The sequence below is a fragment of the Felis catus genome, chromosome D3 (assembly GCF_018350175.1).
Source record: "Felis catus isolate Fca126 chromosome D3, F.catus_Fca126_mat1.0, whole genome shotgun sequence".
Taxonomy (NCBI): Eukaryota; Metazoa; Chordata; class Mammalia; order Carnivora; family Felidae; genus Felis; species Felis catus.
Genome location: NC_058379.1, coordinates 91,985,967 through 92,008,605, shown reverse-complemented (window position 1 = coordinate 92,008,605; position 22,639 = coordinate 91,985,967). Strand labels below are relative to the sequence as shown.

The 22,639-nt window shown below is 54.2% G+C and overlaps 1 protein-coding gene across 5 annotated transcripts in view; it reads left to right on the top strand.

The window, feature by feature from the left end:
* The window catches only part of MBP (myelin basic protein), a 116,832-nt gene that overhangs the window by 38,400 nt on the left and 55,793 nt on the right, over positions 1–22,639 (top strand). For all 5 annotated transcript variants that reach the window (XM_045041270.1, XM_045041271.1, XM_045041272.1 and 2 more), the window contains exon 3: positions 12,464–12,551. In XM_045041270.1, the coding sequence (XP_044897205.1) occupies positions 12,464–12,551 (88 nt within the window). The remainder of the gene's footprint in view (positions 1–12,463; positions 12,552–22,639) is intronic.

The following is a 22,639-nucleotide window of genomic DNA, read 5'->3' as shown; positions in this document are numbered from 1 at the left end:
CTTGTAACATCACTGTTTGTTTCTTTCTTTCTTCTGGGGTCTGCGATATTGAGCAGGAGACGTTTTCTGTGCCTTTGTTCATAAATGCATTGGAGGTAACCACTGTCGCCAGGTGTAGAAATAACCAGCCTAAGACTTAGAATAAAGTCTTCCAAAATTTTAATCCCCCACATTTCAAAAACCAGTCTGGGATCCTAGCGCTGAATCCCACGCGGTCCCCACAGCGGATGAGCCAGCTATGTGAGGAATGATTCCTCACCTTTAACGTCATAGCCAGAAGCTCACCGGGTCCTGGCTATGGGGTGCATTCCGCTCTTTTTCTTCTAACCAATAGTTCTATTGAGATAAATTCAGATACCCTTAACCTTCACCCTTCTGAAACGTACAGCTCAGTCCTTTTTAGTATCTTCCCAGGATTGTGCAGCCATCACCACAGTCTGACTTTATAACGTATTTGTCACCTCTCAAGGAGACCTCGCAGCCACTAGAAGCCCCCACTTAACCCCGTCCACCCCAGGCAACTGCTGACGTACTTCCAGTCCCTCTGGATTTGACCGTTCTGGACGTTTCTTTTATAGGTGATGACGCAGCATGGATGTTTGGCGACCGCCTCCTTCCGTATAGCACAGTGTTTTCAAGCTCATGCCTGTGGCAGGTGGCAACACTTTGTTCCTTGCTGTTAAAGAATGATATGCCCTTGTAGGAATATGCCGCATTTTAATTATCCATGCATTCGCTGCTGGTCATTTGGGATGCTTCCGTCGTTTGGTATTGTGAATATGCTGCTATGAACACTCTTACACAGGTTTTTGTGTGGACGTACGTTTTCATTTCTCTCGGGCGTGTACCCAGGAGTGGATCTGATGAGTCCTACTACGGTAACTCTGTGATGAACCGTGTGAGGACCCGTCAAGCTGTTTTGCACAGTGGCTGCACCGTTTTACTGGCAGTGTCTGAGGGTTTCCGACTTCTCCGTGTCCTGACCAAGTTACTGTTGTCAGTCTTCTTGCTTGTATCCGTCCTAGCAGATGCAAAGTGGTGCCTCACGTTGTGCTTTTGATTGTATTTCCTTCATGCACGATAATGTTGCGCATCTTTTCCTGTACTTACTGGCCATCTGTCTGTCTTCTTCAGAGAAATGCCTATTCAGATTCTTGGCCCGTTTTTTAAAAAATTAGGCGTTTCGTCTTTTCATTGTTGAATGGTAGGAGCTCTTTACATATTCTGGACACGAATATCTTACCAGATAGATGATTTGAAAGTATTTTCTCTCTTTCTCCAGGTTGTTGTTTTCCTTTCTTGATGGCGTCCATTGCAACACACAGTTTTAAATTTCGACAAGGTCTGATTTATCCATTATTTCTTTCGTGCTGTGTTCCGACGTCCCGTCTAAGAACCATTGCCAACGGGCCCCTTGTTCTAAATTAAATCTGGTTCTCACCTTCGGTTTCTAATCCGGTCATGTTGTCGCCTCTCTCAAATTAAACTCAGAAGAGTTTTTGATGACTTACAAAGTATTTGAATTTGTTACCAACTAGCACACTAGTGAATGGCTTTACGGATTTCTCTCCTTCTCAAATACTTCTTTTGGTCTAGACCAGGGGCTCTCAGCTAAGAGTGAGCCTCCCTTCCCATCCTCAGGGACGTTTGTCAACGTCAGGAGACATTTCTTGTTGTCACAGCAGCAGGATACCATGAGCGTCGTGTGGGTAGAGGCCAGAGACGCTGCGAAACATCCCACAGTGGACAGGAAACCCTACACCGCACAGCCAACATGCATCCAGCCCACGGTGTCAGGAACACCACACCGAGAAGCCGTTGTCTAGACTGTCGGAGGCCTGCCCTTTTGCACTAATACCTGCATTCTGAGTCTGCAATAAGGAGGACATGCCGTAGAGATGAGCCATGAGCCTGGCTTTCATTTTGCTTCAAATTCTTTGCTTCGATCCTAAGAGCTTCCAATGTTTTCTAGTTTCTTCTGCTGCTTCTCCAGACCCAGCCTAGAGCAGGAATCAGTACAATCCTTCGTTTTTTCGTTTTTTTTTAACATTTATTTATTTTTGAGACAGAGAGAGAGAGAGAGAGGATGAATGGGGAGGGTCAGAGAAAGAGGGAGACACAGAATCTGAAACAGGCTCCAGGCTCTGAGCGGTCAGCCCAGAGTCCGATGCGGGGCTCAAACCCAGAGACCGCGAGATCATGACCTAAGCCGAAGTCGGACGCTTAACCTACTGAGCCACCCAGGCGCCCCACATTTTTACATGTTAGATCTCAGTTACGCGAGCTTCTCACAATCTCAGCGGTGTTTTCCAGCATTGTAGGTGATGTGCTATGAAATGGAAGAGTAATATATTGGTTGACCTTCAGACCTGGTGGCAACCCCATTTCTTCATTTTATTTATTTATTTATTTATTTATTTATTTATTTACGTTTATTTATTTTTGAGACAGAGAGAGAGAAAGCATGAACAGGGGAGGGTCAGAGAAAGAGGGACACACAGAATCTGAAACAGGCTCCAGGCTCTGAGCGGTCAGCACAGAGCCCGACACGGGGCTCAAACCCACAGACCGCGAGATCATGACCTGAGCCGAAGTCGGACGCTTAACTGACTGAGCCACCCAGGCGCCCCTGATCCTTCGTTTTTAAGAAACAAACCAAAATTGCGTAGTAATGAGTGCAAAGTTGTACGAACTATTTCTATTACACCCCCAACACAGATACACACACACACACACACACACACACACACACAATCATACTCAGGAATTTTTACTTCCACGGTTTCAGACAAAGTTTATCACCACATTTAAATAACAGGAACATACAGGAGGATGTTTCCATGCACATAAAATAGCGGTGATTTGACCCTCGCTCCGCCCTAGCCCATGAAGAGCGGCTCAGCCCCAGACCGCGTCGGCCAGACAGACCTTGGCCGTGGCTTCTCCTCTGCTTCGGTGGCACGTGCATCTTTGGGATGCAACCGAAGGACGGAGCTGTAGGCCTTCGGCGTGTACACAGCCAGCCCGTATAGGGCCTGGACTCATTCCGAGCATAAAAGAACGTTTTGCCTCTTGAGTGAAATAAAAGGGAGCAAGTTTCCCTTAGCGTCCACAGTTCTCCATACAAACGTGCCGGCAGCCTGGCCTTCGCGTCCCCGGTGCCCGTGCCGCCCAAGCCACGGCCGAGGAATCGTCACCCTGCCCCGAGCCCTCCGGGGCCGGGTCCCCAGCAGCCCTCCCCTCCTGGGAGCCCGTGTCACCTGCCAGTGGTGTGGGGCCGGGGTGGCTGCTCTTCCCACCTGACGAGTGCTTGGCCCTGTGACCTCCGTCCACAGCTCCTCATCCCCCGCTCTGAGCACGTGGGGACCGTGTTCTGTCTCTTCGCTGACTCTGGAGCCTGGAGCTGGGAAGCATGAGGGTCCTTCGGAGGCTCACGTCGGGGGAGATGATGGCCAGTGCTCTGTGACTCTCCCCTCATCGCCTCCCCGGCTCCGGCAGGCCCGCTCCGTGGGGCCAACTCCTCTTGGCTCACTGAGCCACCTTCCTGGGGGCTTGGTGGGTGGGGGAGTTGCTGAACCAGGCGTGTCCTGGGCAGGTCCTAGGAAGCCCGGGCAGGGCCAGGAGCCTTCCCTGCCTCGGGGTGCACAAGATTTGGGCAGGCTGGGCGGTGGAGCCATCCCAGCCCCAGGTGTGGCCCCTGGCCGCGTGAGGCTATCTGGGGCTGTCTGGGCCACGTGAGGCACGCTGTTGACATGAGCCGTAACCCCCCCCATCAGGAATGCTCTGCCCCCCCCCACCCCCGACACCTTCCCCACGCTTCTGTCCAGACCAGAAACGCCCTTTCTGCACATCTGCCTCGAGGTTTCCGTCTGGGCTCTGACCTGAGAGGCTGGTGCGTGAGCACACATCATCGGAACCTCTCTTGGCTTCAGTGACCTCAGTAGTAAAATGGGCCGGTTGGGAGGCCTCTGGATTCCTCCCAACTGTAGAAGTCTTGCCTCCCTCTGTCTCCTCTGAACTCGGCTGAGCACAGCTGCCTTGGAGAACTTTGAGCTGGAGAAGGAAACATGTCAGGTTGGGTGTGACCGTGAAGCGGTCAATGCCAAGAGAATGCGCCATCACGTGGCCAACGTTCGGGAGGCCGCCTGTTCTGCAACCAGCTCTTAGGAGGACGCCCCAGCGTCTCTTGTATTCTACACATCCTGCAGGCAAAGCCTCAGGATGGTGGGGGGGGGCGGGGCAAACATACTGTCTCTTGTACAAGATTCGGGGTCCCTAAGCCAAGATCCTTCTTCCAACAGCACAACCCCACACATTGGGTCCGTGCCCACTGACCTGTAAGAACCGGGGCTTGGTCCCCACGGACCCGTGGGAACCTGTAGGAACCGAGTGCCCAGATGATGAGGTTCTAGGACTGCTGTGGGTAATAAGCCATCTGTGGTCTCTGATCCAGGAGTCTCCTGTCTTCTGTCAGCACCCATGACACTGGCAGGCCAGCTCGTCAGCCTGCAGCCTGCATAGAAGTAAGATCTCAGGTTTTTCACAGCCTTCAACACTAACCCGGTGTCAGTTCTTTCCAGAAAAATAGATAATGCAAAAATTTCTATCTTATGAACCGATCTTCTACACTTGTCGTGCTGAACATCGTTTGCATTATAAGAACAACGAATCGCTGTGTCATTTTTCTTCTGGGGGGGGTCTCAGAAAAGTAGGTGTGGTGTGGTTCCTACAGCAAATACACCCGGGGGTGGAGTCAAGCTTGCATACCCCGCGCTTGGTTCGACTGAATGCCGGCTGGCTTGTTTTCCGATTTTATTTCTGACGTGTCCGCTTTGTTTACTGCACTGTGAACTCCTCCAGGAAGCCCTCTTGTCTTGTCCCAGCCCCAGCTCCCAGCACGTTTGGGTGGGAACCAGTCAGTGAGTGACTGAATGGGAACCTAGTCAGGGAACTCAAACTAGACCCAACTCCCTGGGTCTAAGCCTGTGAGTCCCAACTCGAGTTTTATGAAATCACATGAAATGTCATCTTCTTCTAAGGTATTGCAGACTTTTCAAAATCACTTCTTTTTTTTCTTTTTTAAAGCAGCCCGTGGTGGGTCACGCCTCCGAGTCCAACAGTTTAAAATGGTCTTGTGGTTTAAAATATCACTTTTAATATCTTTCAACATCTTTCCTCTCCTGATGCCTGTTTTTTAGTTTGAATCAGAATTTTGTAAATTGTATAATTTTTTTAAAACTGTGACTCCAGGGTTGCCCTCTCTCAGAGACTTTTTAATTTTTTTTTTTCCGGATGTTGCTATGGTGATTAGAAACTTATCTTCTGGGGGGCGCCTGGGGGGCGCAGTCGGTTAAGCATCCGACTTCAGCCAGGTCACGATCTCACGGTCCGTGAGTTCGAGCCCCGTGTCAGGCTCTGGGCTGATGGCTCAGAGCCTGGAGCCTGTTTCCGATTCTGTGTCTCCCTCTCTCTCTGCCCCTCCCCCATTCATGCTCTGTCTCTCTCTGTCCCAAAAATAAATAAACATTGGAAAAAATAAATAAATAAATAAAAGAAACTTATCTTCTGGGCCATTCCTCCTAAAATTGTTGCTTCCAGACCATCAGCCTTTCAAAAACTCAAGGCTGATTAAACGCATTTTATACTTACAATTCCGTGTATGTGTAAATAGCTACACTTTAAGAAAATCTCTTAGGATGGCTGGGGTCCCTGGACGGTGGGTTAGGTCGCCGGGAAATGACTGGACAAGATGGGTACAAAGTTACAAGTAGCTGAACAGACCAGGGCCTAAAATAATTAAACCCGGATGCCTTTTACCAGTGTTTTGGTTTGTTTGCAGCTTTGGTAGGTTTCACTCAATTTTATCCTTTGTTGTTCCGCTTGGGCCTCATGGAGGCGGCCCTGAATCGTACTTCCTGGGTACCAAGCCGAACCCTGTGAATTCCCAGGTCCCTCTCTCCTCACACCGACCCTAGTGCAGGACCCACACTGGCCCGCGAGGAACACTTTGATGCTTAAAGTTTAGAAGTCGAGGCCAGGTGAGGTTTTTGTGTTTTGTTGGTTTTTTTAATGTTTTATTCACAAAAAAAAAAAAAAAATGAGAACGTTCTCTGGTTTGTAAGTAGGTTAGGAGACTAGAAATTCCTTAATACCAAAAAAAGCACTAGAAATTCCTTAATGCCAAAAACAGTGCCTTTCTCTGTTTCACTATTCATGTTAACATCCAGAGCTATTTGTGCTACATATAGAGGGACGTAGAGGGACTTATGTTCATTTCCTGATGCTTCTGCAACAAAGGTCTGCAAACCGGTGCTAAAAACACCAGGAATTTGGTCTCTCACACTGTTGGAGACCAGAAGTCCAGAACCCAGGAGTCGGCAGGGATGGGTCTTCGGAAGGTTCTTATGGCAACTGTGTTCCAGCCTCTGTCCTAGAATCCGGTGGTTTCCAGCAGTCCTTGGCTGGGGATGTACCCCCTGTTGGCTCACGGCCCCCTCCCTGTGTGTCTGTGTCTGCGTGTCTGAATTGCCTCTTATGAAGACACCCATCGTGGCTTAGGGACCCACTCACGGCAGTATGACCTCTTCATAGCTGATCTGCAGGAGCCCTCATTCCTGTTTGAATGTTTTTTTAACATCCAAGGATGGACTCAGACTGCACACAGGCATGTGGACCCCTGAGGCGCCCTCCCTGAGGCTGGTTGAGGGCCAGATGCGGGTCTTTGGTTTGACCTGATTAGATTTCTGTCAAATCTGGAGGAACCAGCTCTTCCCTGAGCACGGACGCTTCGCCTGGCTTTGGTGGAGCGTCCCCCAAGCAGTGACCGCACACATTGCACGTCCCCCAGGTGACCGCACCGCACATCCCCCAGGTGAACCACACAAAGCACATCCCCCAGGTGACCGCACACACGGCATGTCCCCCAAGCACCGAATGCACACACCGCACCTTTCCCCGTAGGTGAGTACGTGACTCCTGGTCCCCTCAACAGGTCTCCTTTGAAAGTCAGTGTTTCTTTAGGAAATGCAACAAATACCCACACTTACACTGAAAGCGAACTTTGAAACACTTCCAATGCTACAGTAGATTCCGTCCCGGGGTTTCCATTCAGGACGGTGCCCAGAACCAGAAAAGACGAGAAACGTTGTCTGCTCAGCTTGTGTCCAACAGCACAGACGAGGGACCCGGGGCCCCTAGGATGACAGTGCCCGGAGCAGACAGGGCCTCGCTTCTCTTCTGAACAAGGACGGGAGGGGGCCAGACACTGGGCAGGGCTTGAGTGCACCTGTCCCTCAGGGGTGTCATTCAGTGAGCAGAGAACCCGTTGGTTAAGAGGGGGGTTTTAATCCCACTTGGATGAAGACTGTTGAGTGAAAACATACAGACCAGGGATGCGGTAAATTGCTTAATTTATCATGAGTGTGGTATCCGTGTTGAAAAATAAGTCTCATCTGCATTTAGAAATACTTTTAGTTTTTTTTATTTGGGAGAGAGCACGTGAGTGGGGGGGAGGGACAGAGGGAGAAGGAGAGAGACAATCTTGAGCAGGCTTCATGCTCAGTTGGGAACCCAGTGCAAGGCTTGATCCCACGACCCCAGGATCATGACCTGAGCTGAAATCAAGAGTCGGACACTCAACTGAGCCCCCCAGGTGCCTCAATATCTTAAAATATTTTTAGGGGCGCCTGGGTGGCCCAGTCAGTTAAGGGTCCGACTTGGGTTCAGGTCATGATCTCACGGTTCGTGGGTTGGAGCCCCACGTCAGGCTCTGTGCTGACAGCTCGGAGCCTGGAGCCTGCTTCGGATTCTGCATCTCCCTCTCTCTCTGCCCCTCCCCTGTCCATGCTCTGTCTCTCAATAATAAATAAACGTTTAAAAAAAATTTTGTAAAAATATTGTTAAATCGGCATTTGTAATTATGAGACTTTTGCCTTACTGTGTTTACCCCTAAAATTAATATGGAAAAGTAAGTGAATTCTTACATCGGTCACCTCTCTCATATTTAGGCTGATGGAAATGAAAATTGGTACAAATATTATGAAGGAACCATGACTGCTTGAAACACATTTAGACACGTGCAGTCACAGACACGATTTGAGAATCAGGACACGTTGGGGCAGTGACACCCTGGGTCGCGGGTCTCGTCGGCACCGACCCTCTTTGTGTATCTGAGTGTTTTATGTCTGTTATTTACTTTCTTTATCGTGAAAATTCCCTTACGTTTGACCCACACCATCTTGATCGTGTGTGTTTTGCTGGTGGACGTTTCGCTTGTTGGAAGTGTGTTCTTGGTAAGGATATATTTTATGTTCGCGGTAAAGCAACAGCATCAGGTCTCAGAAAGTAACTCTTTGTTGGGACAGAAGTCAGCGAGTAGATTTCCCAGGCCGTGCGCGTGGACTTTTCTCACAGCGTCCTGCACAGCGCGTGGAGTTATGACGCGTTATGACCGGAGGAGGTGGGTGAGGTTCGGGGTCCCGTCTGTCATCGAGACTCCGCCCCGCCTCCCCCTGTGGCCCCTTGAAGGAGCAGATGGTGCCCGTTCTGATGCTGCAGCAGGGAGGCCTGCACCGGGCACGGGCTGAGGACACCAGCTATCTCTTCACCACCACGTCCGGCCGCGCCGACCCCAGCAGCGGAGATAGGGAGGCTGTGTGACCCTATCATCCAGCTGCAGTCACTGAGGGCAGAGTGGTTCGCTTTCAATACCGAGCTTTGACCCTGACCCCGAAGTGCCCTCATCCCTGAGACTCCAAGCCTCCCAGAAGGAAGGAGTCCTCGGTTCTAAGTAGAAGACGCTGCTGGTCGTAAGGGGCTTCTTGATCTAAATGTGAAAGTGTGAGAAGATGCACCCGCGATGAAGGAACACGGCAGCTAAATTGTATTCGATCGATGACTTCTCCAGTGATGGGTATTGTGTGCTTGGCAAAGAAGGCGACATTGCTGTCAGCCTCAAAGCGCGACGTGAAACAAAGACACGAGACTGGATTCACGGCTGACGAACGGACCTATCGAGAAGTGCTTGCCCACCCAAGTTTTACTCTCCTCTGAGTAAATAGGTAGATATGAGAAAACACCCATTGAGCCACCTTTGGCTTCCTCTGCCACCAAAAGCTTTGTAAATATAACAGCCAAACAGTTTCCTCTCCAGCACTTGCTGGGTGCCAGACGCTGGCGAGGTCTGGGGACAGAAGGGTTTATGAGGCAAGGTCCCTCTTGTCAAACAATTTACAGCCTGGTTGGGGGAGAGAGGAGTGAGCCTACAGGGGCGGGGGGGTGGGGAGCGGTGGCCAAGTCTACAGGGGAGAGGAGTTCAGACCTGCCCTTGTGGGAGGGGAAGGGTGTGGGGAGGAGGGCAGGAAGAGAGGGAGGGGAAGAAGGGGAAGAGGGGGAGGGGGGAGGGGGAGGAAGGCTGAGGGCAGGAGGAGGAAGCCACTAGGGGTGGGGCTGAGCCTGGTCAGGTCCTCCCTCCCAGACACTCTGACCCTCCTGGACCCTGAGGGCAGGAGGCGAGAGCCTGATCCAGGGGAGGGACAGCTTGGTTTTGTTATTGTTGGTGTCACAGAACCTGCTGTGAATGTTTATCCAGCTCCCAGAGGGCTCCTGTGTCACTGCATCCCCAACAAGGCTGCAAAGTACTTTTTTCTCAACTTTGTCAAGTCGAGAATACGTCAGGATGTTAGAAAACAGTCTCTCGTTCTTGTCTTGCTTTGTATCTTTTCAGTTACCAGTGAGTTTGAACACGACTGTGTGCCGTTAAATAGTGATTTTATGAGACTGTTAGATCTCAGTCTGGGAAACCCCAATTGAGTGTATTAACCAGCTGGTGGGGTACCTGGGTGGTTCAGTCGGTTAAGCGGCCGACTTCGGCTCAGGTCACGATCTCGCGGGCTGTGAGTTCCAGCCCGTCGGGCTCTGTGCTGACCGCTCAGAGCCTGGAGCCTGTTTCGGATTCTGTGTCTCCCTCTCTTTCTCTGACCCTCCCCCGTTCATGCTGTGTCTCTCTCTGTCTCAAAAATAAACGTTAAAAAAAAAAAAATTGAAAAAACCCAGCTGGTAACATCAGCTTCGCTGTGAAAATGAAAGCAAACTTCTCCCTCCTCCGTGTTCTGGGTGTTAATTAACAATAAGCCTTTTTTATATGTATAACATTGGACATCATTTAATTGTAGGAACCGGGTTCTAAATGTTGGCCGGTGGGATCTCACCCATCCGTCTGCCCCTGTCTTCCCCATGGGGAGTGGAGACCCCACGCCGGTGTGGGAGAGGAGACCCCATGCTGATGTAGGAGCGGGAACACTACCCTCGTTTGGGCTAGAGCCTTCCGGAGGGACCTGGGGCAGTGGTGGGGAGCACAGGTGTGAACTCCAGAGGGCTGGCCTCCACCTCCCCAAGGCCACGGAGGTCACCTCCAGCCTGGGCCCTCACCTCCTCTCCCACCTGCTGGCTGCCTGCCTGTGCGGCTCCCTGACTGTGAATCCGTCCTGGTCTGAATCAGACCTTATGTTGACAGGACAGTCACTTATGGCCTCCTCACGAGAAGACTCGTATTAGGATGGGTTTTGTTGCAATGCAGACCCAAGTAGGGCCCGGAACCTGGGAAGGAGGGGGACGGAGGGGCGGGACTTCCTGGGTCAGATTAGCTGGGCACGTTGGCGTCCCAAAGGGCGTCTCTCTCCCCGCCTCCTGCCCACCTGGCCCAGGGGGAGCACACTGCTGGCAGTGCCCGGAGGGGACGCCGGTCCAGCCGGCCCCAGAAGCTTCTGCAGGGCTGGTGCCCAGCCTCGGGGCCACGTGCCCGCTCTCTAAGCCCCCCAGAGATCTGCCAGAGCATGGGAGAAGCGGAGGGGGGAAAGCCGGGCAGGTGAGGCCCACCGGCTGTAAGACAAAGCTTGGGAACAGAGCTGGGGGAGGGGCAGCCAAGAGCCAGAGCCGAGACAGAGGGGAGGGTGTTCACCTTTTTTTTTTCAGAGTTTCCCTTTTATTTAACAAACACTCATTGTACAGTTTCTGTGCGCCAGGTGTGTTGAAAGCACTTACAAATGTTAACTTTATTAACCCCGACTACCAGCGCGATAAGCAGTATCAGTATTTCCTCTCTTTTATAGAAAAGGAAACTGAAGCCCAGAGAGGTGAAGTGACTTGCCCCAGGTCACACAGCCAGTAAATAAGAGCCAAGCCAGAGTATACACCCAGGCAGTGTGGCTCTGGAGCCCGCTGCCCTGGTCACTGTTTCTCCTCTCTTTACGAGGAAAAGAACGTGACATAGGAAAAAGTCCTAGCTGGAACCTCAGGAAGTGAGAGCGGCCTGGGACAAAGTGATACAGAGCAAGGGTGGAGGCCAGAGTGCGGCCGCGGGAGCCTCGAGCCGCGGGGGCAGAGTCCGGGAACGAACCCTGGGCTTGTGGCCCGTGAGTCAGCAACCCCAGCTCACGGGCGCTGCTCGTAACCGGGAAAAGTGCAAACCAGGTGAACGGTCACCGGCAATGGTGGCCTTCGTGGCAATGGCTCAGGTCGGGGCCGTGCTCTGGCCTCAGAAGCAGGTCAGGCCGCGCCGGGCGCCGTGCAGAGGCTCTTCTAAAGGAGCACAGGACAAGCTGGAAAGGCCGGGCGCCCCGGCCAGGGGTGGTGGGGCAGGGGGAGATGTGGCGGGGAGGGGAGAGCGGGCCCTCCCGCTGTGCTTGTCAGGGTCCTTTGCAGGGGCGTCTATGCGAGCATTCCCGACTGACTGCAAAGAACAGAAGCTAAACCATATCTACCCTATGCCCTTAAAATCTTAAAGTCAAAAAGAATGTGCACTCTGGTGCTGCCGTTAGGGCCCCAGGAAGGAGCAGAGGGGAGGTCTCTGCCCGGCCTCCCACCGAGGCTGCCCTGCCTGGCTTCCAGGAGGCCAGAGTTGGAATTCAAGAAAGTCAGGCTTGGCATCCATCCTTTCCTGCAACCCAGACAGCCACTGGGCCGGCTTCCGGAGCGCAGGCCGTGATGTGTAGCTGATTTATTTTATCCGAGGTGATATGCAGTTTCCTTTGTGTGAAAATCTATCCCCTGGAACAAGAGAATGCTTGCAAGCCCAGGCAGAGAAAACAGGCCGGAATCCAGAATCCTCCGCAGAAAACCCACCCTGAGCTAATTATCTTGCCACAAAGTTTACAAGAAGAAAAATGTATTACAACTAGCTTGTTGATAGAACACTGCATCTTTTTTTTTTTAATGTTTATTTATTTTTATTTTTGAGAGAGACAGAGCACGAGCGGGGGAGGAGCAGAGAGAGAGGGGGACACGGAATCCGCAGCAGGCTCCAGGCTCTGAGCTGTCAGCACAGCCCGATGCGGGGCTCGAACTCACTAGTCATGAGATCACGACCTGAGCTGAAGTCAGATGCTTAACCCACTGAGCCCCCCAGGCACCCAGGTGAAACACTGCATCTTAAGAAAGGGTGTTGTCTGTTTTGTTTTGTTCCCAGGATGCAGACACGAGCACAGGAGAATCTAGCAAGAGGAGGAACCCCCACTACCTTTCCCGGGAGGCCTCGGAAGACAGTGACGTGTTCGGTAGGTGACACGGAACTTGTAGACGTGGCTTCGTGTGACATCTGTGTGCACGTGCACTCATTGAGGGATGGTTTTAATTTTATCGTTACATGAGTCATCCGTGGCTCTGTTCTCGGTATTAAAACTGCAGACCCCCTAGAAACGTGGAGGTAAGTCCCCTTCATTAGCCACCTGCTGTCTCTTCTCCCCAACAACGTGACCGCCCTGGGGGCCCGTCCCCTTCGGGTTCTTGTGTTGTGTGCCTGTCTGTACACAGAGGCCAGAGACTTCCCACGTGTATCCTCACTGTACAATATTTCTCTCATCATCTGTTTGACCAACTGGGGGTGGAAAACCTAAGGGTGCCGGTGAAAAATATCTAACAGGCCCAGATAGTTCAACCACCAGGAATGACTCAGGAGGCGTTGGAAAATAACCGTTTTCTATAAAAGTGTACATTTTGTGGAGCCCAGCTGACACACGTCGCCGTTATATACGTTATATACGCCGTTATATACGTGCACCCTGCACCTGCTCATCATGGCGCTCCCGGCCGACAGCCTCTCGCCACGTTCCCTGGCCTGGCCGCTGCTTACTTACGGAAAGGGCTTCTTTGTCGTTTGATTCTCGGGCAGGAAACGCCACCCCAATTTTTTTGTTCCTGATTTGCTTCTTCTTTTTCAAAAATCCCTTCTGTTCCTGTGATCCTGCCCTGAGTAAGCGCTCGTAATTACACGAGTCCCACTGCCCATTTCCTCGGTGTCTTAAACTGTAACGAAAACCGCACAACCCAGAGGCCCAGAGACGGAAAACCGGGAAGATTCGTTTAACGGAAACCAGTCAGATGCTGCCACAGGAATCAATACCCGCCTGGTTGGACGTGTTGCGCGTCGATTTTCACGGGAATCGGGCGGAGGGGCATAGTCCGCTGCCTTCCAGGCGGGGTCTCCAGGCCTTAGAGGCAGCTCTCGAGCGAGGCGCCCCCCACAGGTGTTCTGAATGCAGAGGGAAGGCAGTCTGCAGATTTGAAGGGAATGTCCGAGCGTCGATGATTTCGAGAATAAGTCCGTCTCTGGACCTCTAACACAAAGGTTTCTCTCGACTCGCTCTCCTCCTATATTCCAACTGCATATGTATATACACACGTAAAAGAAAGTGACAGAATAAAATGTCCAAATTTAAGCTTTCTATACGATAAGAATACCTTTTGGAGTGGTTTGGCTAAGCTTACTTGTTTTTATTTTTTAAAGCTTACTATTTTTGAGAGAGACAGAGTGGTGGGGGAGGGGCAGAGAGAGGGAGGGAGAGACAGAATTCCAAGCAGGCTCCACGCTGTCAGCACAGAACCCAACATGGGGCTCGAAACCACGAACTGTGAGATCATCACCTGAGCCAACACCAAGAGTCGGACCCTCAGCTGAGCCACCCAGGCGCCCCGAAGCTTACTAATCTTTAAAGCAACCACCACCTTCCTCATCGTTCCCCTGGTTGCTTTCAGAACAGTGGTCCCAGAGGGAGGGTTTGGACACTTTGGACAATGGCTGCCTGCAGTTGACGGTGAAAACCAGCAGAGATGCTGCCGTTTCAGTCACGTGACAAACTTAGATTTGTCTCCCGGTGGGAAGAATAATGACACAGGCCCCCTCCGCCTCTTGTGTTTACCGTGACTTCTGGGGCCTAGAGCCCTGGAGACGCTTACGGGTGTGGGGTCGACAGCCACCCTCACGTGGTCAGGAAGCAGCTCCCGAATCGTCACCTCGGCACGTGCGGCTCACACTGGACCCAGGCCGAGTCACCGCAGAGGGAAGCGCGAGGAGCCCGCCCTCTGACCTTGGGTAAGGACGGCCCAGGGGCCTGCTGGCTCCCACTGTTCTGTGCTCAGCAAGCCTGAAGACGCAGACAAGGCGGCCCCGCAGAGCGGCTGGGCCCCTGCTTTTGACTTACGAGAGTCTCCCACCCGTAACCCGTCCTAGCGCTTTCCTGAAACGCAAAGGAACCCCAGGCTGGAGGGGCAGAGTGACAGGGAAAAGAGAAGCAAACGTGATCTTGGCTCCCGGTCTTGACTGTATAATCTCAGGAAATACATATGAGAACTCATTCTAAATTACAAAGTGTTCGGGGCACCCGGAAAGCGTCCGACTTCGGCTCAGGCCATGATCTCACGGTTTGTGAGTTCAAGCCCCGCCTCAGGCTCCGTGCTCACAGCTCAGAGCCTGGAGCCTCTTCAGAGTCTGTGTCTCCCTCTCTCTCTCTCTCTCTGCCCCTCCCCCACTTGCTCACGTGTGCTCTCTCTCTCTGTCTCAAAAATAAATAAGCATTAAAAAAAATTTTAAATGAATTACAGAGTGTTGTACAAATGTCACTCCAAATGAAATCGGCAGCCGTCTCCCACTTTTCCTGACTGGAAAGTACGATAAAAAGTGCAGAAGTTTCCCAAGTACGATAAAAAGCCCTGCTTTCGAGATGCTCTGTGAGCCCTGAGTCAGCGGCATCCGTTTAGCGGTAATCTCCAGGCTCCTGATGATCGTGTTGTCCGCGTGTCAGAAGAATGGTCCTTATCCCTGACCTGACACGCTCCTGCAGGATGTACTCAAGGTCTCTGTGAATGTCAGGACAAAAGACTGTCGTGCCGCGGCCGGTAGGAGCCCCGCATGGAGGACGGGACTAGAGGGGCCGAGAGAGGTTTGCGCTGACCGTGGTGCAGGTGCCCTAAGCTGCCGGCCTGCACGCCACACACTCAGAATCCCCAAGGGCACAGTTAGCCCCCACCTCTGGGAAGGCCGCGGCTGGTCATCTACACAGCGATGCACCAAAGATTTGTATTGACTTTTCCATTTCAAGGGAAAATCCGAATGAAGGATTGCTGTTGACCTAAGTAAATAACTCATCAGAGCACACGTATAAATCCCTTTCCGTAGTGTTTTTTTATGACAGTGTGTGGTTATACTTCAGGACTGTTTGCCTAGTTACCCGAAGAGGAAAGAAACACGGTAGCCTAGGGAACCCTGTGTTGTCTGAGCTTTGGGGAACCAGGTTGTTTTGTGGTAGGCCTGTTTTTGAGCTTTTTTGGAACCACACACCCACACATGTCATACGTGGTCCTTGTCATCTGAAGCCCAGTCGGCAAGGACCACGTACCTCCACCCCTCCCTCCAGAGTTCACCAGCCCCAGGACTGAGACACGGGCTGGAACAATGCGGTTGCCACGAGCAGACGCCTTGGGTCTCCCTCGGTTATAGTGACAAAGGAGCAAAATCCCCAAAAGAGGGCACCCCTGCTCTTCCCAGACAACCGTGGTTCCTTCCGGACGCGACCCGCATCTCAAAAGTCCAAGCAGAAGCGATGCGGCCCCAGCACGTCAAGGAGATTCGGGCGCACAGCGTGTCGGGGTCCCGAGAACATCGCCTGCAGGACCCCTCGCGTGGCTGAGTGCGGACCCCTGTGCAGATCCACCAGCACCTTGGTGCTCAAATGATGGAGATACAATGAGCCATGTTTAAGGCGAAGCCAAAAAGCAGTCCTCCTAGAAACACTGAAGTGTATACACGTATCTGAAGTATAGATACGTGTGTGTGTATTTGTGTATCTTCATGCCACAAAGCTTGAGTTGGCTCACGCACCAGGAAACAATACAATATAAAAAGCGCAGAGTGGAGGTCGACTAAAGTAAGACCATGGGTCTGCCCTACAGCAGTTGCTCATAGCTGGACTTCTCATTGAACCCGGAGATTCCCAGATGCCCAAATGGAAAGTGAGACCCAGTCCGTTTGTTTTTTTTTAATTTCTCCCGTTAACGTGGGAGGAAATGCGGCCGCACCACCTGTTAGCTGTGCGATCTCTGCCCGTGTGCTCATCTTGTGTCTCAGTTCCCCCCCAGGCAGGCAGGGGGGACAGCAGACGTGCCCGTAGCTTAGGAACCAGCTAGGGAACGTGCACGTGTCTGACGCTCCCGTCTGCCACCGGGACCGTCAGCCCTACCGGCAGAACCAAGGCTCCTTGCCTTCCTCAAAGGATGCGCAGCTCTGTTGAGCCAGCTGTAAGAATTTCCCTCCTGTTTAAGTTGTTGTCTCAGATAACCCTGCGGTCGTCAACAACCCTGGGGTTCTTGTCCGGCGAACGCACTGGTTAGTTGCACAGGCAAATTGAAATAAACTGGGTAGCGAGCTTCCTCGTGCCCGGGCGCTCGGCGTGATGCACGCGTCCTCCTAGTGACCTCGCCTTGTGGGTCTCCCGCGTGGCCCCCTCACATGCCTCCAGGGACCCGGGCGGGGTGGGGGTGTCCCTCCTGGTGGGAAGTGTCCGTAAGAGCAGGACCAGGAGGAGCAACGCTGTGCCGCAGACAGAAAGATACGTTCCCTGAGTGCTTTCACGTAGCGTTAAAACAATCGTTGCTTTTTGTGGTTTCCAAGGCCTTTCCATGAGCAAAGCTCTTTGAGATGCTTTGTCGAGGAATCTTTGCGTTGAATCGATCCTGATTCGTAGATTAAGCTAGAAAACTAGTAGGTTGTAGTCCTTACTGATAGAGGGTTCTGGGTCAGCTCAGTAATAGCTCTGTGCCTTCCTGGGGACCCCTCGTTAACTGTCTGTCTGGGGCGGTCCTCGGTGCCCTCCGAGAACGGCTGTTGCACCACCCACTCTTGGAACGCCGGCTGCTAGCTTTTGTTGCTCCCTGTGGCTCGGTGGCTGCCTGAGCCCTCTTACTCGTATGCGCACCAGGGACAGAATCAGTCCTGAGTGTGTCTTTGGGGGCAGATATAAACCGTAGAGTCAAAACCACGAGTCGAGAACTTGAAGGAACATTGGAAATCGTCTTGTCTGACCCCTCGTTGTAGAGACGAGGGCCTGACTGCCAGGATGGTTAGAGGCTCAAAGGCCACAAAGGTTAGTGGCTCCTGGTCCTGCTCTGAGCCCCACGGAGGGCACAATGGCTTAGCCCCGGAGGACCCGGGGAGAACAGAGGCCGCTTCCGTTTCTATTTGACAGATACGTCAAAAACAGTGAGACAACGTAATACGTATTAGTCTGTGCATTTTGGTGACTGTGATGGTACTTGTGTCTCTTAGACCCATGGACACCTGTGAAGATTTGCTGCATCCTGGCAGCTCCCAGGCCGCCCCTTGCCCCCCCTCCCCAACAAAGTCAATTCCCCGCTCCCCGAGCTTACCTATTTCCAGCCACGATGCCCTCCGGGGGGGTGGGGAGTGGGGCAGAGCGCAGAGGCACCCGCAGTGACTGTGGGCGCTCAGGCCCCCTGGGACGTCTGCTTCTACTCGCCAGCCCCCAGCACCAGCTGCTGGACACATGGCTTGGCCACGTATCTAGGACTCTGGCCCGCAGACCCCTGGGCAGGACCCGCAGCCTCAGGCGCCTGCTGACGCCCTAACGGCCGAGCCCTGGGCTCTCGTGACGAGTCCAGGGCGTCCAAGAGGAGCCACGCTGGGTGGAGCTCACCAGGGAGGACCACCACCCAGCGTCTCCACCAGGGTGCAGCTGCCCCGAGTGTCTGGCCTCCCTAACGAAGTGCATCACGCCTTCGATAGTCAGTATGCCGTGTGACCCTTGGGTGTGCAGTGTTTACACATAGGTGCGTGGAGGTGTGTGCACTGTCTTCCCGGAGACAGGGACGCCTGAGGAAGGTAGTGGGTGAGCAGGACGGAATGGAGGCCGGTGCCTGGTGACCACGCACCGGTTCTGGCCGGACTCTGGGCCTCCCTGTCCTTTGCTGCTCGGACAGCAGTGTGGCCGGTGCGCCTCTGCCGACAGCGCCCGGCTCTAGCGCCCCCAGGACCCTCGCGGGCTTGTCTAGCTCCTGCCTGTCCATCACTGCGGTCCAAGCCGCCGTCGTCGGCACTCACCCAGGTGGTTCTGGGACCCCTACCTGGCTCCTGCTTCCAGCCAGGCCCCGCCCTCATGCCCCTCCCTGTTCAGAGCCCGCCACCCTCCTCACAGTCTGTGGCTCCCAGTGGGCCCAGGGACCTCCGACTACACCTCCTGCATGGCCCTGCCTCCCTCACCCACCTGCTCTCTGCTCCTGAGCACGGGGCCTTTGCACAGGCTGTGCCCTCCCTCTGTGCCCTCCTTCCCCAGACATCTGGAGGCAAGCTTCCCACCTTCCAGTCTGCACCCCCACGTCCCCTGCAGAGCGAGGACTCCTCTGACCCGCCTACTGAGAAGACAGCTGCATTGGCAAGGGTGGGCTATGCCAGCCCACCCTGCAGACACCAAAATCTCAGAGCTCCGTGACACGGCTTTACCGTGTCACAGCCCGGCAAGGTCAGGCAGCTGTCCTCTCAGCAGCGACTCAGAGGCCCCGGCTGCTTCCCCTGGAGCCTGGGGACCCAGGGGGTGGCTAATCGTCAGGGAGACAGGGTTCATCCCTTCCGCCGACACTCCCCGGGCCAGAAGCAGTCATGCGGCCCCGGCACACAAGGCCGTCACGTGGCCCCATCTGGCCGGGACAGGGGGACACTGCCCCCTGCTGTCTGGGGTTGGGCTCACCACGCCCACGTGTGTTGTCGGCCTCCCTGCCACCTGTGGAAGGTGAGTCCATGTGGCGGATGCAGGGGCGTCCGTGTCCTCGCAGAGGGCCAGCCCCGCGTGGCTGAGTCCTCACCTGGCGATAACGTGGTGATCCAAGGGACGCTGCCCCAGCCCGCTGCCCCCTCTTCCGCAAACTGCTCTGTTCCAAGATCAGGCCACCCGACTGCACGTCCTCAACCTGAGCTTTGCCCTCGTGAGAAGCTCGCCTCGTGTGCATAAGCGTCGGGTGTCAGAACACGTGTGTGCATGTATGCATGTGTGTTATGCATCAGAACATGCATGTGCGTGTGTGTATGCACAAGCGCCACACGTCAACACGCGTGTGCGTGTGCATGCGCGTTGGCCACTTGCACGCACACTCGTGTGCACACATGTGCTTCACTGACAAAGTTATCTCTGAAACTCGGGGAGTGGCTTTGGTCCTTTGAAACTGGCAGATGCCAAGACTGCCTTCATCCCAGTGTTTTCGTGAGGACGGGTCCACAGACGCGGTTTGTAGTTTTGGGGCTTGCTGGTCAACCTGTTCTGTACAAATTCCGCATAATGGTGAAACCCTGGCCACGCGGCCCCTGTGGGGAGCGGCTGCCCCCAGCTGAGCAGCTCAGTCCCACCTTCTGGTGCACCCTGCATGGCACGCCGCCCCGAGGATGCCCCCGGTGACAGCAAGGAGCCCCTGCAGACAAGGGTGTGGGGCACCGAGCGGGGCATCTCCTCGCGGTCATGGCAGGCCCTGCTGTCCTCGCCACTGACCTGCCCCAGCAGAGGCCGGTGTTGGCGGCTTCTTCACGGCCTTCTACGTTGGGAGACAGAACCCGTGTTTCACCTTCTAAAGGGAGCTAAGGGAGGTTTCTCCAAAGCAGGCCCAGGCTAGCACACGTTCCCAACACCTCCCCCAGCGTCTCCGCTGGTGAGGTCAGGTGAGGAGGGAGGGGGTACTGGGTCCAGAAGGAGGCTGGGAGGTGGCTGCGAGCGTCGCAAGGTCCAAGCCCAGGCCACGCTGCACCCGTGGAGGCTCACTGCAGAAGGAACGACTCTCGGGAGCACCGCGAGCTTGCTGGGCGTCCGGAGTCGCAGAGGCCTGATGGTGTCTGCCCTGTGCACTTGCCCCCACTGGCATGGCCTTCGCCATAAAATGGGCGGCTAAGAGTCACTCGAGGCCATCAGAGCCACAATAGGACAACTGAAAGACTTCCAGAACAAAGAGGGAACACAGACCTTACAAAGGCACAAATAGCATCTGTGATGGGCTGTGGCCAGTGGACAGCACCGTGTCCCAGCCTGAGACCCGGGGACTCAGAATCCTCCGGGCCTCTGTCTATGGATCCCTTCATCTGCCCCGCTGCTGTGCTCGTGGGTCTCAGGCCCCCAGTTTGAAAGCACCCGCGTGCGGCTCCCCCAGTAAAAGTTACATTTCTCGCTTCCTCCGCACACCCAGCCCGGACTCACTCGCGGGGTGAACTCAGGAGCTGCCGTGCGGCTGTGGACCGTGTTCTCCTGACGCCTCGGCCGCCAGGAACGCGTCCAGGGGGGCCGGGGACCAGCCCGCGGGCAGAGCAGTGCTCACGCCCCCTCTGCCCGCCGCGGGAGGGATCTGCATGTTTCTACAGTGAATCCTCTCCGGGGTGAGCCTGCCTGCGTCCTCACTTCCGCCAAGAGCGTTACCCTGGATGGTTTTTAACTGAAGGAAGGAAGTCTTTAAAAGGAAAGTAAAACACCATGCTACGCCCCAGTTTAGCGGCACTGCGGGCCGGACACGGGGCCTCACAGCTGTCCTTCCCCAGCACACGGACTGACCCCTCTCCTGTCCACACCACTGGCGACTGAGTCATGCTCTGCAGGTGCACTCTGACTGGTTCTGCCCTCAGAGCTGTGATGTGTCACTTCCTAGGAAGCTGTCCGTGGTCTTTACGCCTCCCTGTCCCTCCCGCACGTGCGGGCCCAGTGGCCACAGCCTCCTAGTTCACAGCAACTGACAGGTGAAAGTCGGGTCCTTGCTTCACCCAGACTTCCTGCTGTGTGGAATGTCACCAGGCTCCAGGTCCAAAGAAACAGTCCCACGTCTGTGTGGTAGGGGACAGCTGTGATGATGGTGACAGGCGGGCTTCTAATCTAGACGATGAACACAGCACGGTGCCAGCAAATTTGATGTTCTCGTTCGGGGGTTCAGAGGCAGCTGGAGACGGTGACGTTCGGGGGGTCAGAGGCGGCTGGAGACACTCACATCATGTCGCCAGCAGGTGAAATCCAGGTAAACGGATGCAGTTCGTGCACATTGTAACTGGAATGTTTCATTAGGTAGACTTTGTGTATCCGGGCCGTTTTTAATCAGGACTTTGCAGATTATATAAAATGTGTACAGAAAGGGACCCTACCTTCCTCCCTGTCTCTCTAACGCCGGGGGGGTCTTACCTCTGCCTCTAGCTGAAACTTTTGTATTTCAGTGACTTCAAAAAATGACGTCTTACTGTTCAGTTTCTTTTTCTCAGAGTCTTTCTTAAGAACCAAAGACACCATGAGCATGTGTTGTAACCAGTGGTCCTGTAACCGGAATGTGACCCTTCGTCACTATGGCGTGCCACACGTGGAGGGACGAGGGGATGGGGCACTTGCCTACAGACGGCAACGCTCTGTAAGGTCCTCACAACGCTCACTCCTTGGATTCCGGGTCATCTTGGGGCCTCAGGACAAGATTTGTCCATCATTCTGCCGGCCTGTGTGGCACCTGCCACAGCGGAGTGGAATCTGTGCTCACGCTCGCCCACGCGTGCGCTGACACGCTCACACTCACCCACGCGTGCAGAGACACGCTCACCCTTACACGTCCTCGCACACGTGCACAGACACGCACTCACACGTGCATGGACACACGTGCTCACCCTCACACACACAGTAAGGGGGTCTCCCGCGACCCCAAGCTGGGTCAGAGGCCCGAGGGTGGAGGTGCGCCTGTCTGCAGGCACGGGGGCAGCCGTGTGGACCGCGAGGCTCCGCGCACAAGGAGCGAGCGCCGCTCCAGCTGTGCGGTAGAGTGTGCTGACAGAGGGCTTCCTGGGGGCCTCCCTGTAGGCGGTGGATTGCCTGGACGGATGACTAAAGGGCTTCAGTAGGATCAGGAAGCCTGTGCTCTCAGGGCTGCTTCGCGGAGCAAGGTAGTCGCCTGGGCTGTTTTTCTTGGGAACAGAGGGGCAGGATGTTTATCCCGCAGGACTTGGGGGGTCCCTTGGGCATTTCCCTCCTGAGCAGCGGGTTGTGGTTCCGGCTTTTCCAGTACGTAGGAATCGGCCTCATCCTTCAGGGGATGCTGTCTGGTCCCCTGAGCCATTCTTGCTCTCACTGTCATTCCAACTGAGTTAGAGAAAGAAAGGCCTGAGATCCTGTGGGGGGTGGGGAGCCAGCTGCGGGGGAGGGGGCCACAGGAGGACAAAGAGAAAGTGTGGACACCTTGGCCCTCAGGCAGGGCGGGAGCCCCAGGGGCGGAGACGTCAGGATCACGGTCGTGTCTTCTGCACACGCTCCTTGGATTCCAGGAAATGTTCTTTCCAAGTTTGCGTGCCCGGGACGATCGGCGG